This window comes from Athene noctua, chromosome 2 (genome assembly GCF_965140245.1).
Source record: "Athene noctua chromosome 2, bAthNoc1.hap1.1, whole genome shotgun sequence".
Taxonomy (NCBI): Eukaryota; Metazoa; Chordata; class Aves; order Strigiformes; family Strigidae; genus Athene; species Athene noctua.
In genome coordinates this window covers 10,847,145-10,867,501 of record NC_134038.1, presented here as the reverse complement: position 1 = coordinate 10,867,501, position 20,357 = coordinate 10,847,145, and the positions used below count along the sequence as shown (strand labels likewise).

At 41.6% G+C, this 20,357-nt stretch overlaps 1 protein-coding gene across 6 annotated transcripts in view; it reads right to left on the bottom strand.

Moving 5' to 3' along the window:
* Nucleotides 1-20,357, bottom strand: part of ASAP1 (ArfGAP with SH3 domain, ankyrin repeat and PH domain 1) — a 185,008-nt gene that overhangs the window by 106,290 nt on the left and 58,361 nt on the right. For 5 of the 6 annotated variants that reach the window (XM_074898426.1, XM_074898430.1, XM_074898431.1 and 2 more), the window contains exon 3: nucleotides 18,443-18,572. In XM_074898426.1, coding sequence (XP_074754527.1) covers nucleotides 18,443-18,572 — 130 coding nt within the window. Of the gene's footprint in view, nucleotides 1-18,442; nucleotides 18,573-19,111; nucleotides 19,222-20,357 lie in introns of those variants that run through there. The other variant, XM_074898429.1, reaches the window with a different exon arrangement.

Sequence of the window (20,357 nt, the reverse complement as noted above, 5' to 3'; positions counted from 1 at the left end):
TCTTCATTTATGAGCAATACTTCATTTAAAAGTCTGCTTTTTCCCCTAAACACCACCTAGGTAAACTGCAAAATTTAGGTTGCCATGGATAGTAAAAAATTATTTCTGAACTCACATAATTAATGGGAGGGATATCCAAGACATCTGTGCATTTAATAGCTCATCACCTTTCAGATCAGGAGACTTCTGAGCTGCAAATTGTTGAAATAGTATCACAGCAAGTTTTCCTGTTCTTAGTGTTCTTCCCAAGGCAGCTGCCATTGATCACTGAGCATTAAAAGGCAGGATACAGGGTTAGGTGAACTTGGGGTTCGCCTCAATGTGGCGGTAGTTTCTGGTGAAAAAAACTGACAACCTAGAAAACTTTTGAGCATCTCTTGTGCAACTAAATTTTTTACTGTTTTAACCATAGCACACAATTCAACTATGTTTCTCAACCCACACATTGTGTTTCAATTCCTACCAATTCAGCTTTCTCGCTTCTTAATTCAGACGGTCACATTCACATCAGCCAGGGAGTCTGAAGAGCTTTACATTAAAGCAGCTAGAAAAATGGGTAACAGACTAAAAGTTATAACTAGTGCAATTTAGAGGGACATATATTGTCTTTCAGAACAGAACTACCTAGCAAAACAGAATCTACTAAGGTGTGAACAACTTTATTTCTGCAAAATAAAAGCACTTTTTATAGAAAGGGTTGTTAAGCAAGTCTTTTGGAGACCTTGCTACAAGCACTGAAGCATTTAAAAGCCTTTCACACAGATTTGGTATCGGTCAAGATCAGACTCCTCAAGAAGGGACAAGATACAAGGTACAACAGAAGAATGGAAAGAATGAACACCAATGTAAAACTGAGCCAGGAACAGGAATAATTTTTCTCCTTGTAAGAAATTTAACTTCTATATTCAGTAGCAAATATACTTGAATCTTAAACTTTGCAAGTAAATTTTGCATCTATAAGTAAATTGTTTACTATTGGCTATAAATTAGTACCATCCAAATGTTCTGCTCAAAGTCAGAGCAGAAATCCATATAACTTCATTATGAAGTACTGCTTAAGTTTAATACTGCTGAAGTTTTTAAACATAGTTTCCTCTTTCCTCATCTGAAATGAAAAAATTTTCTGCCTCCAACATTCTGAAGCAATAACATGATGCTTCAGATCATCAAGTACAAAACTATATCTGGTCCCCAACAGTTCCTGGAACATGATCACAACCTTTCATCATCTACTTTTTGCTTTATAACTCATCATATGGCTCATGAAATTTTTCGGAAAGCAACGTCCAACTCAGCACAATCCATTACACCAATATATCATATGCACTTTGGGAGCACATCAGTTTGTCTGCCTTTATCCTGTCATTCTCCCGTCTGCATTTTTGTTTTTCTAGACAAACTATACATTCAATCAACATATTCTTCTATTCCATTTTGTCAACTCTATTATTAAAAGGAAAGAAAAAAAATGCTTCAAAGGCTGCAGACTCAGTGGGGCAGAACAGTGGATCCAAACCAGGCTGTAGAGGCCATCTGCAGCAATAAAAGGTACACATTTGACCACGTGTACCTTTAGCAACAAAGCAGTAAGTAAGGTTTCTTCAAACTCAACTGAAAGCTTCTTAGGAATGCTCAAAACAGACCTGAACGTTAATCCACAAAATCAAAGCCCAACACAAATAAAACCACTGATTACTGGACGCCTGTCTGAGCCTGCAGCTTTGGAATCCAATAAATCAAAGCACTTGAACCTGATCTAGCTGAAGATGTCCCTGCTCACTGCAGGGGGGCTGGAATAGATGACCTTTAAAGGACCCTTCCAAGCCAAACCATTCTATGATTCTATACCACCCTAAACTGATCAACTGTCTTGAAGCTTCAGGAGAGAAGTGACATGCTTGGGGCAACACCTATTCTTTATGCCTCAGCTTGATTCAAATGAAGTGCCTATACTGATGAAGAAAGAGCACCATTTCTCTACGTGTTCATTTGCCTTGCTTAGTAGGCCAGAAACCATCGCTCAGAAACAGAAAAGAAGCATCTGCATTCACACAACAGTTTTGTACTGAGGTGTGTGTATAATTTTTCATGCTGATGTGGGTGTCTTAATTTCTTTTCCTGCAATTGCTTACTTCACATACAAATTTTGAGGCCACACAGGAAATAACACTGAAGTCTTACAGTTTGTATAACCAACAGTTAAAAATCACACTACCAAAACCTAATGTTGTATACATTTAGTTCATCTAGAGTTGTTTTAGCAGTGATCTAGTCTTTATTTAAAAATTCTCAATTGTGATCAAGCTGTAACTTCATTTGTAAATTCTTCCAACAGAAGCACCAGAAACTCCATGGGGTGGAGTTATGCAGCAGGTTGATAGCACAGTGCATGTCCTTGCTGACTGGGGAGTTCTTCAAGCACTGCACCTCACTCTGATGCTCAGGAATCACAAATAGATATCACGTATCACTCTCTACAGGGGCATCTACTATCTTTTAAAGCCTCAAGCAAAGCTCCAGCTCTACGATGAATAAAGTTCAGGTTTTCTTCCCCTACCACATATTATAGGATTATTTCAAGTTCTTATATGCATCTCTAATTCTGAATTCCAAAATGCCCTGCTGAGCAAGTCATAAATCAGAGTCTTCTGGTTTAACTTTTGGCAAACAAAGGTCCAGCCTGCATGTCTACAATGGGTAAAATCACTATCAGAGAGGATGCATCCATCAATATATCTTTGTATGCATTGTATATGTGCTTTCAGCAGCACACTACAACTACCAGCAGAATATCATTGCTTCATCCAGTAGTTCACTCATAGTTTGACTCAAGAATCAATGATTTCATACTAATCCCCAAGTCAGTCATTGCTTCCTGAGTTTACAGTACGAACTATGCTCTGCACCTAGCCAGATTGCCTGTATTTACTCTCCTCATTTGCCCTTGCTTTTCTTAAGGCAAACACATATACAGTGTTTAAAATAAATAGTTGTATTGCTATAAAAATAATCACACTATGCCATGTTCACTGCAAAATAAACAAGACAGTTTAAATAAATACTTATACATGTCAATCTTACTGTATAATCGTCTTAGGATGGCAGTACACACATCTGGACACAAAGAAGTAGCACCATTACATGTAGGAACAAGTTATATGACATGAAGCAATAATGACAGAAAAAAAGCAAGGTAGGACAGCTCTTTATTGTTACCATCTACAAACAGCAACAGAGAGCAAAAAATAAATTCCATGAAACTGAAAAGTAATACACAGGCAGATAATTGCTTTATTTGCAACCAGGTTTGGCCTTCCACACAAAAGCTATAGCAAAACGTCCAAGAATTTTGTAAGAATTAGAGACGTTACTTGCTTCCATATTTAGAATATGCACAAGATTCACTGATTCAATTTAAAGGAAGCTGCTGTGCTGCAACTTGTTGCCCAATTAAATAAGATGAGAAAAACAGGAAGCTTTACTAAACTATAAATGAGTTAGCAAACAGACTAGGCTTTGCTGAAGTAATGCAACACTGTTACAGATATTTAAACCATAAAGTACCATACGCATGATGTCCGGGTTTGAGCCCAGAGAGCAACCCAGCACTACTCAGCAGTTTGCTCACTCCTTCCCCCTCAGGGATGGGAAGGAGAAGTTCAAGCCAAAGGCTCAATCAAGGACAGAGAGGGATGACTCACCCATTATGATCACAGGCAAAAGACTGACTCATTAGGGGAAGAAAAATAAAATCTTTAATTTAAAACACCACCACTACTTAAATTTTCCAATCAGAGCAGAACAGCGAGAAATATAACCACTTCTTAAAAACACCTTTCCCCCACCCCACCCCTCCCTTCTCCACAGGCTCAGCTTTGCCCCTGATTTCTCTACTTCTTCCCCACCAGTGGTGCAGGGGAGCAGGGGACAGGGGTTGTGATCAGTTCATCACCCGTTGTTTCTGCTGCTCCTTCCTCCTCAGGGGGAGGACTCCTCACATTCTTCTGCTCCAGCGTGGTGTCCCTCTTACAGGAGACAGTCCTCCATAAATTTCTTTAACATGAGTCCTTCCCACAGACTGCAGCTCTTCCTGAACTGCTCCCGTGTGGGCTCCTACCACAGGCTGCAGTCCTCCCAGTGAGGAACTACTCCAGCGTGGGCTTCCCTCAGAGTCGCAGCCTCCATCGGGCACAGCCCCCTGCTCTGGAATGGGGCTCTCCACAGGCTGCAGCCGGGTATCTGCTCCACCGGGGACCTCCCTGGGCTGTGGGGGCACAGCCCGCCCTCTCACCATGGGCTGCAGGGGACTCTCTGCTTCAGCACATGCCCCCCTGCCTCCTTTCTTCCACTGACCTCGGTGTTTGCAGTGGCATCTCTCTCAACTCCACCTCCTTCTCCCAGGTTCTTCTTTTTAAGTGTTATCACAGAGGCACAGCCACCATCACTAATTGGCTCGCTCAGCCTTGGCCAGAGGGAGGTCCACCTTGGAGCTAGGGGAGCTTCGAGAAGCTTCTCACAGAGGCCACCACTGCAGCCCCCTCCCCTGGTACCAAACCTCCCCCCCCACACACACACACACATATGAACAAAAATATTTTTGAAAATCCTGTCCTAGACGTGGTGGAACAAAGCAAGCAAGGAAGCACTGAAGCACTTCAAACGAAATGGGGAGACAAGGAAGGGCAGGCAGTGAATTTGAGTGTTTAAGTCAGCAGCATCTATGACAAAGAGCTTCATTAACCTGCAGAGTGTCAGCACAAAAAAAAATTGCATTTCTTCTCACGTTCTCTCTGCCAGTTTAAACAAGGTCTCCTTCCAAGCACTTCCTGTGAAAGCAACACTAGCTTGGCAACAAACCTGCCACCAGAGGACTATAAACATTTTTGAAAGTGAGGTTTTAGAGAGAATTAGCATTGCTTTCTCTGTAACTGTACTACAGACCAGACATGTTTTGGGCACTCAAGCTTCTGCAAGTGACCCCACCCTAAAAGATATTACTTCTCTTGTACACAAATCACAGCAGCTATGTAATATGACCATTTTTTTCCAATTCTATGCGTAGACAGTCCTGGTATCATGACATTGAAAACTAATTTAAATAGTCTTCACATCAAAGAGCCTCTTCAGGCTTCATTCATCCCTCCCAGAAGTGGCTACAAGATTGGGGGGTGGGGGAGGGGGCGAGAATAAAAATCCCATGTAACTCCCCCCCAAAAATAAACTATAATATATATCCCTCTGCCTTGCAAAAATCAGAACTCTTTTTCCCAAGTAATTTTTCCCAAATCAAATCATTAAAGCTTAATTTTGGCAAGAACTCATATGAAGAACAATTTGCAAAAGAAATCAAAACATCATTTATAAGGTTAAGATGTAGTGTGCAAGACCAGTTTTACAGTAAAAACAAACAACTGTCAAAACATTCAAGGCAACTTCATTCAACTTTCTCTTTAAAGTTAGTTATATTGTCTGTTATAATGAACTCCATCTTAATGACTAAGATAGCATAAACACTCTTCTAGGATAAGAGGTTGGATTAAACAACACACATAGTAAATATATCTCAACTTCACTGTCACAGTATCATCACTCTTAGTTTTACAGTCTTCCCCATAATTCTGACACTTAGGGAGGGAAGAAAAATACAAAACCAAAGCACAACCACCAAGAATGTCAGTATATCTTACATTTAAGCTACCTTCTTAAAAATTATTAGCTAAAAGTCACCCGTGCCTGCTGATTTCAGAAACACCATCACCATTGTACATTACATTATTAAGAGCACAGGAATGGACCATCATGGGCCTGCATGATTACAAGGTGGCACAGGCTGGCCGTTTGCCCATTCTGTTACACTTTACAGACCACTTTTCTTGAGTTCCCAGACAACATCCTCAGCACAGAAGGGACTGTTCAGCATGTCAATGGACTTTAATTTCCCAGACCCATCGCAGCATCATTCAACTTTATTAAAATTCAACACTTTCATTAACTCTTAGCAAGCAGTTTTTGAAGGTTGTAAACAGGCATTCTGTCATCACTGAACAAAAGTGTCTAAGTTTGTTTTAACACCACTGTTACATTTTTCTAACAGTTGTCTTCACTTTCTTGATACACATTGGACAAAACAACTCAACTACTTTTACTGCATTGTACTTTCAACATGACATTAATATGTAGAAGTATTTATTAAAATGGTGTTATTTATTTTGCAGTGAGCATCACATTCATGTACTTTCACATCATCTACCTTGACTTCTGTAAGGCCTTTGACATGGTCCCACACAACATCCTTGTCACACACTGGAGAGATATGGGTTTGATGGATGGACTATACGATGAGTAGGGAACTGGCTGGATGACCACATCCAAAGATTCTGAATCAGTGGCTCAATGTCCAAATGGAGATAAGTAATGAGTGGTGTCCCTCAGGGACCCATACTGGGACCAGGACTATTCAATATCTTTATTAGTGACATGAGACAGTGGGATTCAGTGCACCCTCAGCAAGTGTACAGATGACACAAAGCCAAATGGTGCTGTTGATTCACTTAAGGGAAGGGATGACATCCAGAGGCATCTTGACAGGCTTGAAAAGTGGGACCATGTGAACCTTGTGAAGTTCAACAAGGCTGAGTAGAGAGTCCTGAAACTGGTTAAGGACAATCCTCAATATCAAGAGATTGGGGGATGAATGGATTGAGAGCAGCCCTGTGCAGAAGGACTTGAGGATACTGGTGGACAACAATAAAGAGAGAAAAAAAAAACATCAAACCGACCCACAAGCCAGCAATGTGCACTTGCAGCCTGAAAAGCCAGTTGTATCCTGGGTTGCATAAAAAGCGTGGCCAGAAGGTTGATGGAAGTGACTCTCCCCCTCTACACTGCTCTTGTGAAACCCTCCCTGGAGTTCTGCGTTCAGCTCTGGGGGCCCCAGAACAATCCATAGACCTGTAAAACAGGTCCAGAGGAAGGCCACAGAAGTGGTCAGAGGGCTAGAATATCTCTCCCATGAAAAACTGCTGAGAGAGTTGGAATTGTTCAGCCTGGAGAAGAGAATGCCCCTGGGAGACATTACTGGGGCCTTCAATACTGAAATGGGGCTTATAAGAAAGATGGAGAGAGACTTTTTACCAGAGCCTGTAGTGACAGGACAAGATGCAATGGTTTTAAACTGAAAGACTTTATGTTGGCTATAAGGAAGAAGTTTTTTTACAAAGAGTGTGGTGAGATTCTAGAACAGGTTGCCCAGAGAGATTGTGGATGTCCCATCTCTGGAAGTATTCAAGGCCAGGTTGGACGGGGCTTTGAGCAACCTGGGCTAGTGGAAGGTGTCCCTGCCCATGGCAGGGGTTTGGAACTAGGTGATATTTAAAGGTCCCTTCCAACCCAAACCATTCTATGATTACTAGCAAACAGTGCTACATGCAACCTTCATGACTAAGAATTACCAAAATCAGCTCTAAAGAACCACCATGCAATCCAAATTTAAGTATAGCAAAAGTATCACTTTTACAGAATGTGTAATAACCTAAATATTGCTTGAGCAAAAATAATCTTTATTAACTAAAACCTGAAGTATCTCAGAAATCCAAGTTTCTATAAGCAGCAGTAACAAGACAGCCTCATTCCAAGATGACCTGAATATAACAAAACCAAATTCTGTCAATAGCATTAAAAGCATACACAGCGAGATTTAAATACTGAAACACTTTCCCAGTGATAGCCTCAACATGAAAATTTTTGAATTCTAAAATAGACATAATTAAAATAAAATGGGGAACTTTGACACAGATCAGGAACAGAGTATAACACAAATGTTGAGAGGGTTTCTTGTAATCATTAGGGGGTTTCTATCTTGTTTTGAAGAAACAAGCTGACCCTGACCTTACTCAAGACTTGCTGCTCCAGGTGGATGCACCTAAGTCTCTGAGGCCCAATGGGATTCATCCCAGGGTACCAAAAGAGCTGGCCAATGTCATCGCAGGACATCTCTCCATTACTTCTCAATGGTCTTGAGAGCGTGAAGTCCCAGTCGACTGGAAGCTGGCAAACGTTGTCCCAGTTTTCAAGAAGCATAAGAAGGAAGACCCTGGTAATTAGAGGCCTGTCAGTCTCACTTCAGTACCTGGTGAAATTATTAATAGGGTTATCCTGGGAGTTACTGAAAACCACTTGAGACAACACAGTCACTGGGTTCATGAGGGGGAAGTCCTGCTTAAGCAACTTACTTTCCTTTTATGACAAGGTCACCCATCTATTTGGCCAAGCAAAGCCAGTGGATCTGGTGGGTCTGGATTTTAGCAAAGCTTTTGATATTGTCTCTCACAGTATCCTTCCGGACAAAATGTCCAACACACAGCTAGGCACGTCCATAATACACTGGGTGAGCAACTGGCCAACGGGTCTGGCTCAAAGAATTATAGCAAATGGGGTTACGTCTGGCTGGTGCCCAGTCACCAGTGGGGTACCCCAGGGCTCAACTTTAGAGCCACCGCTCATCAATGTTTTTATAGATATCTGGATGCAGGAATCAAATGTACATTAAGTTTACTGATGATACTTAAACTAGGAGCAGCTGTGGACTCCCTCAAGGGTAGAGAGGCCTTACAGAGAGATCTGGAGAGACTAAAGAGCTGGGCAATCGCCAACCATATGAATAACAGGAGCAAGTGCCGGATCCTGCACCCGGGACAGGACAACCCTGGTTATACGTACAAACTGGGGGATGAGAGGCTGGAGAGCAGCACTGCAGAAAGAGATCGGGGGGTTGTGTTGATGGCAAGTTGCGTATGAGTCAACAGTGTGTCCTGGCAGTCAAAAGGGCCAACTGTGCCCCGGGGTGCACCACGCACAGCACAGCCGGCCGAGGGAGGCGATTGCCCCAGTCCACACTGCACTGGTGCGGCCCCACCTCCAGCACTGTGTGCAGTTTTGGGCGCCTCAGAAGCACATCAAACTATTAGAGTGTGTTCAGAGCAGGGTGACCAAGATGGTGAAAGGCCTTGAGGGCAAGATCTAGGAGGAGCAGCTGAGGTCACTTGGTTTGTTCAGCTTGGAAAAGAGAAGGATGAGGGGTGACCCCTTCACAGTCTACAACTTCCTCAAGGTGGGCAGTGGAGGGGGAGGTGCTGATCTCCTCTCCCTGGTGACCAGTAACAGGACACAAGAAAATAGGATGAAGCTGTGTCAGGGGAAGTTCAGACTGGACATTAGGAAAAGGTTCTTCATCAAGAGGATGGTTGGTCACTGGAACAGGCTCCCCAGGGAACTGGTCACAGCACCAAGCCTGTCAGAGTTCAAGGAGTGTCTGGACAACACTCTTAGTCATATGGTTTAATTTTAGGTACTTCTGAGAGGAACAGGGAGTTGGACTCAATGATTCTTACAAGTCTCTTCCAACTTGAGACATTCTACAGCTCTGAAATGAAATCTTAAGAATCTGAACAAAATAGGATATCTAAATCCTAGTGGTTTCATAACAAGTCACAACTCTCCTGACAAACAAAAACTGCTACATTTTATTCCATTCCTTCTCATCCCCATCCCTAAGTTTTTCTGAAGTACTATGGAAAAGACTAAGTTTCCTATCAAGAACACTTCAAGTATATTACCCTCTTCAATCTCAAATTCTTGCTTTGTATATCCAAAAATCAAGAGATAATTTCCTGAAGGGTAAATTCTAATATAAGAGGAAAGGAAATTAATGTACTAAATTCAAGGTGGAAACTCTAGAATTCAAAATTCAGATCATCTGCCTCATAGAAGTAAAGTTAATCCAGCAGAAACATATTTAAGATCTAACAGAGTCATCACTTTGCAGAAGAAATTAGCTGACTTTCTAGAGGTGCAGGTTGATCATTTAAGAAGAATATCTTTGTCAAACGGTAACTATTCAACCTATTCTTAAAAGTCATACAAAACCTGAAAGTTGCTAAGATTTTTTCAAATACAGATTTGTAAAAATGTGAGTAGTATCCCAATTCTTCTATTAAAGAAGTCCTTCATTGAAGGAAAAAAATTACCAACTTTGCTTAGATCAGTTTGATTAGGTTTAAGCGTGCTGTTTTTCTAAGAAAAAGCTCAGTGTAAACTTTTACCTGAAAATACAAAAACCACATTCTTTAAATTAAATAACCACTTTACTCTGCCTGCATATCTTCTTAAGGCTTAACTTATGCAGTCCAAACAATTTTAAGAGGACTACTTCTAAAGTCAAGTGGAGTTCTGAATGTCTCTGTGGACACAGGTTCCAGTCTCTGGATACCTGTTCATCAGACTCATGGCTCAAAATGAACAAGCAAAAATACCCCAAAACAATGATAAAAACCACCACACACACACACCATCCCCTCAAACCTAATCAGAATTTCTGCCTTCTCAGTTTCCTCCAACTACATATTTGAAGAAACAAATATGACCTTCCCTTAATTTCTCTTTTAGGGTTGAAGAAATCCAGTTTCTCCTCCTTAAGTGATGTGCTCTAGGCCCCATATCGCCTTGGTGATCCTCACCTGGACTTGTGGCAGTATGTCTTTTCTTTCATACCTTGGTGAACCCCAAACATAGTACTGCAGATGTGGCCTCACAGTTGCTGAATAGAGGGGAAGAACCACTATTTTCTGGCTGCATCCTTATTAACACAGCCCAGTACATGCCTGGCCTTTGTCACTGCCAACTGACATTCAACCTGTCATCCGCCTGAGCCCAAGGTCCTTTCCTGGAAACCTGTCTTCTAGCCAGCCTGTACTGCTGCACGGGGCTACTCCATCCTGGCACAGGATTTCACAAGGCTCCTCCTGCCAGACCATTTCTCCAGGTCCCACTGAATGGTGACTCTGGTTGCCAGCATATCAAGCAACTTGGTATCATTCAAACATACTCGTTGAGATCACACTCCAGACATCATCCAGACAATTGAGACACACCAAATTGTACCAGCCTCAAAAGTGATCCTTGAATGATGTCATGTGCAATCTGCTACCACCTAGACTTTGCTTCACTGATCACCACCCTCTGGCTTGGCAATCCAGTCAATGTCCCACCCACTCTGCAGGTCACTTATCTGGTCCACCTCTCAACAACCTGGATAGAAGACTACCAGAGTAAACCATGTTAAAGGCCTAGCAGTCCTACAGACTTATTTTGCAGGACCTTCAGCATCATGCTAGATTTTTAGTTCTTAGGCAAGGAAAAACCAATAAAGAAAAGACTCTATTGGTATCCTAAGTATCTATTTCTCCTGATAACAAACGTAACAAAAAGGATAAAATAAGTAAGGTCAAGATAGAGGTGGCTATTAAAAAGAAATAAAAAGCATACACCCTCTGGCTTAGCCATAGTAACAACACAACTTCACACCTGTCCTTTCATCAATGAGTGTAAGAGACAAGGAAGCTGTGTTTGTGCCCACATGCACATCTACGCACGTGTATGAAGAGGACAATGGGATCCCAACAGCTTTTTTATGCTTTTTCACAGGAGCATTAAAGGGAAAGTTTCCCATAATCACCACAATCAAATCCACTGGCCTCAAAAATCTTACTTGCCACAATGCTTATACAAAACCTCAGCATTAGCCTACTGGTATTTAAAACCCAATATATATATATAACGCAGATCAATAATGCCTCTTTAGAAATATAAAATAGCTGGTTGCTGCACTCTGCAGCGGGGAGTATACATCCAGCTGTACTAAATCAAAAAAGGGAACTCAGGCTATTATCTCAGGAGTTTTCCTCCACACTCACCAATAAACTTTAGGGCTCTTGGCTATTATCAATCAAACCTGACAGAACAGTCTCTAAGAGAAGTACCATGGTACATGCTCTTAACTGGATTCTGGAAAGTTTCCCGTGATACATAAAAGTATACTATAGGTTTAGGGCACTGTTCTTAGAACACTGTTCTTAGAATATTGCCTACCTCTGCATCTGAAACAATACTAATAATTAGCATTCTTGGTTTGATTCTGCCTAACGATTTTATTGCAAGGTACTATTCCATTTAAAGTTAGAGCTTATGTGCTTTCTTACAATTCTCCTCTGTAAATTTGTTTCACATATGTTTTAAAAAGTTATTAGCAAACAACTACATTCACATCCTCACAAATCACAACAATAGTTATGACAATCGGGTTTTGCTCATCAGAGTGAGAAAAATACTGGAAATAACATCAACCAATCTAATTCAATTCCGATTCATTCATCTGCAGTCTTTCAGCGATACTATGCTGAATTACAAACATGGTTTTGCGGGTTGTTCCCCCCCCTTCCTTTTTTCTTCAAACAACTTTTTCCTTTTTATTGCTTTTTAACTACAGAAGGTATTTCCACAGGACTCTAGTCTAAACACTAAAACCAACTTTAAGTCATGTCACTTTAAGCATGTCTCACTCCTCCATCAGGGCCCAAGTTCCCATGACTACAAGGTACACACTCTGTCAGGATTTATCTGAACGGCATACTGAGTAGAGTGCACCAAAGAGCACTTTCACAGTTTCCTAACTGATGAGCAAACATGACAAAGCCTGTTGGGAGTTCAAAACAAGAAGCAGTACTTCTCTAAAAAATATGAGCTATCAAAAAAGTGCCTAAAATGAATACAAATTCTCAAAAGGCAAAACTAATTAATCTGCCATGACTGAAGCTACCAGTGAATATTTTTTGGTTTTCCTCACATCAGTCACATTTAGATAAAAGGAGTTTGCTTGCTTATTACAACCAAATGTTTTGACTGCTATCAAATGAAGGGTAAAACTGATTACATACTAAATGAACAAGCGCTGTAGCATGTAAATGTAAAAGCATCCTCAACTGCATTTTTGTGAGACATGCTATTGTAAATACAGGACATTGCTGTCAAGTCTCCTTTTTCATCACATTTTCATGATCATGATAAGGAGTCACCCATCAGCTGCCACTGTGGCCTCATGTACCCATTTTTACATCTTCAGTGCATACATCTTTTGCCATTCAGTGTAAAACCAGTAATAATTATCCTGAGTTTTATTCACTAGACAGAAACTTTTCTTATCTGTGTTTTTTAGGATGGTCTGCTACCAAAAATCACATTTCTTTGAAAACTGAAGATTGCTTGTGGTCTGTTCCATAAGAACCCTCTCTTAAGTACAAAGGTCTGTATGATGCAACACCGTTTCTAACTGCCATATGTAACAGGTCACAAGGTTAGGAAAAGCAGGTTTTAAGTCTAGTGCTGCTGGAGTCCCCTAGATTTTGCCATGTCCAAAAAAATCGGTTTTAATTAAAATAAAGCAGGATAAAGAACAGGATGTAACAATTTATCTGTTGTAATTATATAGAGGAAGGGAAATGAAGCAAAAGAAACAGTAGAAAAATTTCTTTCCTTTCAGACATGCACACAAAATAGTTCTTAGCAGTTTTCACAGTCACGGTTAATAAACAAAGTCAGTATGTATTGCCAGCTAAAACAAAAAAGTTGATTTAGAATGGAAGTGCTCCTATTTTCTTGTATGGGTTCACCTGCCTCCCTTGATAGAATACTTTGTCACTGGAAAAGGATCTTGTGGTAGAAAAGTGCATGAAATCACTGTAGATGAACTGCCTGTATAGCAGTTTCAGTGATACACCAGTTTCTACAAAACCATAAGGAGGAAAAACCCCGTCCCCTTACCCTTGTCCCAAAAGTCCTTCCCTCAGTAGAATAATACAAATACAGAAACTCAAGCATGAAGGGAAAAATACACACAGGGAACTGTGAAAATGATTCATATACAACATACTTTCAAAGAAAATAATAAAAAAAAGCAAACCAAAAAAACCCCACCATACTTTCCCCTTTCCCATCTCTAATTTTAGGTAAGTGTCCATGATGTGACATAGAACACTGAGAAATCTTCCCATTTCAAGTTATGTTAGATTATACCAGATTTACACTGAGAACAACAAAATTTATGTTAGGCTAGGCAGGAGCCAGCCAGTAATTCTTCCACTGATGTAGCATGCACACATCTTCTGTTGCTCTAGACTGGTCCTGTAATAGACCTCTAAGCTCAAGCAGATCAGCACAGTGAGAAACCAAATGAGCAACAGTCATTGCAGGAATGGTTGTTTGAGCTGGGTTGTTTTTTTTTTAAAAAAAAACACAACTATCTGCAGCCATATTTCATTACACTCAACTTTTAAACATTTATTGAAAAGAATGCATCTGAACGACCTAATTGTCAGAAAGCACATTCTGAGTTTTCAACTTCCCATTGAAAAGCAGAAGAAAGAACATTCATCATTAAAGATGCTCAAGTATTACAAAAGTACAACAGTAAAAGAGGCATCAGAAACAACTGCAGTTATTCTTTATTGTATCATCAGCTTCTAACTGTCCGTTCTTGTCTACCAGCCTGCCTAAAGGCAATTCAAACATTTAAGCTTAACCTCTGTATCTCAAGACAGTCCTGCAAACATCTGCTGCTTTAGAAGACTGAGAACTGCTTGGTCATGATAACCAAGTTATCCCTTGAGTGCAAAGATGTCCTTTCAGCTGGAGCTGGGACACAGTGGAATAGTAATCAAGACAGTCTTGTGGTGATCCCACATGTGCACCACTTATTCTCAGAACAGATGTCATCATTCCCTAAAAATTCCAACTAGTTCACACAGTAATATTAACTGAAGGATTAAAAATTGACTCTTCATAATCTATTTGAGTAACACAAATCATGGAGCTACAGTGGATATAAAAGCATGTCTGGTCAGAACAAAGCAAAGATTATATTTTAAGACAATGTACCAGTAAACTGTCTATACTATCTTAGGATTTCAACCACCCACCTACATATGCAATAATCCACCTCTTCATGTGAATATTATAAAAAAATTCTCCCACTTTCATGGAGAAATATGCAGTTACAAATGTCTTCCTTGCATGAATGTAACATTATACTGAAGAAATCAACATGGAAAGTAGTACAGATCATAAATTCTCTTAAACTAGACCTAGACCACAATATAATGGTTTTGTTCCTTCCTCTCCAAGTCTGAAAAAAAAAATTTAAAAATCATTACTTTAGCAACAGAATGAACCTTAATATTTGTGTTTACCGATGACCATTAGGTAACACTCATGCTTTAAAAAAATTATTACAAAATGATCTTGTAGTTCTTTGGTAACTACTAGATAAGAGGTCTAAGTCTGGCTACAATGACAGGGTCTTTTTCTTTGGTCTGGTGTGACTGGATGACAATGAACCTAAGTTTTGTCTCTTAAGAGGAAAAAAAAACTTGCAAATTTTCATTCATTTCAGTAGTTTAAACCATGTAGCATGAAACCTTTCCAGTCAAACTGCTACATACCAGCATATACTTACTATTTTCTCCTTTGATAATATTAAACAGATTTAAATAAAGTTTGGGTGGTTTGGGTTTTTTTGGAGGAGGGGAAGGGGGAGGCTCTTGGTTTTTCTTTTTTTAAAAAAAAAAAAAAAGTCAAACACACAGAAAACATTTGGGGAATCTTTCCTAGGGTTTTGATTTTTTTGAGGTATGCCTTCATATTTTGTTGGGCTTTCCACTAAAAACTTACCAAATACAAAATCATCAGAATCAGTAAAAGTGCCTGATCTGATTCTTCATCTGAAACTTGTCCCAAAATTGCATCTAACTGGATCCAAAGTCTCCTCTGAAAAGAATTTTAGTTATAATAGAAAGACAATATATATATTATCAGTCCATTCAGTTGAACTAATTGCACTTCTACTGGAGGACAACCAAGAGAAAAAAAACCCAGCAATTTAGTCCATCATCTATTTTATTATTTCAGAAAACTTGTTAATTCTGGTTAAGGAACAGTAAATTCACAATTCTATAATACCTTCACGGAACTAGATTGACACACACACATGCACAAAACAGTTTATTACTTTTTTGTCACATTCTTTATGAAAAGGTGGTTCTGATCTAACCAGTGATCTGAGCTACAGTAGGAATTACACCAGACTGAGACGTTACGAAACAGATCTAACCTTCATTAAATCCATTTAATTTCCCTATCATTTCTGTTCACAAAACAGTTCTAGTTCATAATGTTATTTAGAATAAAGAAAATAATTAGTTTATCCACAAATGATCTTATTGTCACTGAGGCAGGTGTAGGTTGCATTGACCTAAGTCAGCTTTAAAATAATGACCTAAGATACTTCAGGCTGCAGAGCCATAACAGCACAGAGCTTGACACTGCCTGCAAAAGCCCAGTGAGGGCTCCAACCTGCATCCAACATTAAGTTAAAAATCAAACAGCTGCAAGGATGGGATCATCCCCTTTGCCTTAATATGGTGGGTTCAAAATGGCAGTTCAGGAGCTGCTTGAAGAGCTCTTTGGTCACCCACAATGCATGGACAACAGCAGCAGTACTAAGAGCGACACAACAGCCCCTTCAACCATTCAATTTCAGTCCCCTGCTTCACAGAACCACAGCCTTAGGTAAGCAGATGTACAGAAACTAGCCCAGCTTTACAGCAGCAGAACTGTGTATGCAAGCTACAACTACAATAAATGGAGCACTTCGCCTGCCACATTTTGACCATCTGCATTTCTTCATGCAAATTAATAAAAACAAATTTGGGAGAGTTGCAGATTTTTATGTTATCAGTAGAGCATATTTATATCTTGTTTCCCATCAAGTAAAGCTTTTTTATATTTACAGATAATAAAAAAAATAATACAAGTCCAGAATCAATTTAAACTGCAAACAGTTTAAATAGGGCACATAAAATAGTTATACAAAAGAAATTCAAGAAGTAGCAATGCAAGCACTAGAAGCACCCACTATTCTCTATTCCTCTGATTTACTGCTGTCAAATCAGACATAAAATCTTCGAAAATACGCACAATCCACACAAATGGTGCAGAACACTGTATTTTCTATATTCTGGTTTTCTTTGGATGGGCATTACCACACTCAGACTGTACTGATGTATCTCCTAAATCACAAAAGCATTATACTGTATTCTCACCCCAGAAGTCACCAGTGATGGCAGAATACCTATTTTTACTTAACTCTATGAATGCTGTCAACTGTATTAATAAGAACACCAATGCCTGCACCTATTCCACATATTTAAGACCAGGGGGCAGCAATACTGTCAAACACAAACCAAAACAGGTTGATTACTGACAAATCTATAAGCAACCATGGCTTAGTTACATGAGAAAAAAATGTTAGTTATGGAAAAGTTCCTGAAGTTAATCTAGGTTACATAATAAAATACATCATTTCAAATGTAACCTTACAATCACTCTATTACCTAGTCAGTTATTGTAAACAATAGCACAGTTAAAATTTTGAACAGAATTTTTACTAAGCCAGCATGAAATAATTTTAATCTTATGGAATTATGTTTTCCTTACCCAAGACTATCAGAACACCATGATTAATGCTTTTTCCTTGCATACCAAATGCTTTGCTCACGCCAACACATTCAGCAAAACTAAAAAGAATCTATTAAATCCATCTCCTAGATACGCACTGGCTCCTGAACAATTGACAAATACCTGATGAACTAAGTGTATAAAACAAAACAACAACTAACTGCAATCTATAAAACAATAGTAAAAAACCTGTCTTCTTTCAGTATTATTATGCTAGTACCTTCAACCAAGCGCAGGGCAGGAGAAGAGCTACACATTGGCTTGTTTTAAAGTCATTTGGAAGACATTTCCTCATAACTGCTGACCTAGTCCATAGGAAATCACTCTGAAACCTCAAATAGGAAGCAGTGGACTAATATCCCATAGAAACCATGTCTGGAAGTTTACCCATTTTCACACTCCTGTTTCTTGACAGCAAAGCAGGATGAACATTTAAATGATGGTCATAATAAGCATTAAAAAACCCCCACAACACTGAGGCTTCAAGGTTGAGATGCTGAGACTGGATAATCATTTCTGCGGCAATATTTTGCTCCTCTCCTTCCACCACCTATTTTGTTTTCATATTATTTTCCTCAGTCCACATTCATCCCTTCATCCTTACCTCATTTCTTAAACAAAGTCTCCCTTGGCAGGTTTCTGCAGTCAGAGTTCTGCGCTGACTTGATCTAATGAGTGGCTGGGGAAAACCTCTGCTAAGGCTCCCAAAGAAAACTCAACCTTCATCTTTCCTCTAAAAATTCCCAACATTCACACTTTTTTCTACTACAACAACTGCCAATACCAAAAACACAAGTACAACAGCAATATTTAAGTTCGGGCAACTGCTTTACGCACTAATCTTTAAGACGCCAGTGCAGGGAAGCTTTCTCTAACTCACTCGACACAAGAGCAAAGTCCCACAATTAAAAGACCAGATTACATGCATACCGATGCCTCTAGACCCTGTGGACTTGGGCGGGTGGCACTGCCCCGTCCCTGATGCTCTTTCTCAAAGACACAAAAAAAAAAAAAAGAGGGGGTGGGGAGAGTGATTTACCTCTTCCAGCAGTGTGACCGTATTTCTGCAGTTCTGCAACCGGGTGGTGAAGCTGGAGGTGGTCGGGGAGTTGTAATCCTCTGTGGTCTCGGCGATGAACTCCGACACGGTGATCTGGTCCGGCATGATCCTACCCCACCGGGAAAGCCCAGAAGGAGCCGAGCACACAGGTCCGGAAGAGGGGAAGCCAAGTTTTGGGGGGAAGGGGGGGGGGGGGGGGAAGGAAAAAAAAAAAAAAGGGGGTAGACAAAAAAAAAAAGGCAGAGGGAAAATGTTAACAGCCAGCAGAGACCCGCAGCATCAAAGCAGCGGAGCCGCAGAGAGAGGCTGAGGCTTCGCCCTCCACATCCAGCCTCTCCCCCGGCCGCCCCCCCCTCCTCCCGGGCAGGAGGTGAAGGGGGTAGCCCCCCCCCGGCACCCCTCGCCCCGCGCCGCTCGGCCCGCCGGTGGGCAGCGCTCCCTCGGCTGGCTGCGGCCCCCCGACGGCTGCGGGGACGGGGCCGCCTCTGAGGAGCCCGGCCCCGCCGCCGGCGCTGAGGGGAGGGGAGCGGCGCCCGCCAGCCCCCACCCCGCGGGCTCAGCCCCTTTCCCCACCCGCCGCCGACCTCCCTCACGCCCCCCCCCCGCCTGCCAGCGCCGCTCCCGCCCGCCGCCAAGTTGAGCACTAACTTGTGCGGGCTCCGGCTGCGCCCCCCGGCCGGGGGGAGGGAGGGGACGGGCCGGGGGAGGCGGCGGCTGGGCCGGGGCTGGCGGGGGCTCCCGCCGCCGCTGACAGTCACCCGGTGACTGACACGCGCTGCCCGGCGCCCGCCCGCAGCCGTTACGTGGGGCCAACGAGGAAGTGCTCTGCGCATGCGCGGCCGGCCACCTCCCCCTCCCCCCGCCGGCGCCGCCCCCTCCCCCGGCCTCGCGCACAGCACCCCCCCCCCCATCCGCGGGGGAGCCTCGCGCCGGGGCGCGCGCGGGGGCTGCGGGCGGAGGCGGCGCGGGGATGGGGGGGGGGGGGGGGGGCTGTGCTTCTGCTTGTTTGGTTTTGGGTTTTTGTATTATTATAAAAAAGGGGCTTTTCGATGGAAGCACACAAGGTCGGTGCCTCGTACAACAGCGGGAGCGGCGGCGGCAGCGGCCTGAAACCTTCCTGGCATCCCCGGCACCTTCCTTTGTGCTGACACCGGTCCCGCATCCGCTCACAAGTAGCATTTCTGAACAAGTGAAAATACTCTTTGTCTGTTATTGCATCACGTAACTCTGGGAATTGACAGACAGCACTAATGAGGGGTTTTTTCCCTTTTTTTTTTTTTTTAAGCTTCGATTTTGGTGCCCATATGTGCCTTTCTAAAGAGGGCGAGGTCTCAGGAGGCTTAAGTAATTATGGTCATCTGCTGGTTCAGTCCGATTTATTTAGTCATACTATGTGTTTTCCTTCTCTTTGTATTTGGGATTCTCTCCACAGAGCTGGGAAACTCAAGAATGGTAAATACTCTCAAATCTGAAAATTGAAAATGAGCGGTATTATATGGATATATCCATTTCAAAGGTTTTTATGTTCTGTAAATAACAACCTATTACAGTGCACTTAGGCTTTTACATGTAATTCTAAGAAAATGCCTGTACAACACAAAAATAGTTTAAAATAGCTACAAGAGGCCGTGATGCTTGAGTAAGCACAAAAAGAAGATACCTGATTTGTGTATACCCATAAAAAAATCATTTGTGTGCAGTTCTGCCAGCAAAAATATGACCAGTACTCCAGAGAAGTGGTCCTGCCTGAACATGTTTCTTTGATTTCACTGCCTTAGCAGAAGCCCTTCATATGGCCATGTGATGATTGCTGCTGCTGCTGCTGCTGCTGCTTCACGTGATCCAGCTTTCCGGCACAAAGGCTGCGGACTCATACAGATGATTGTTAAACGTC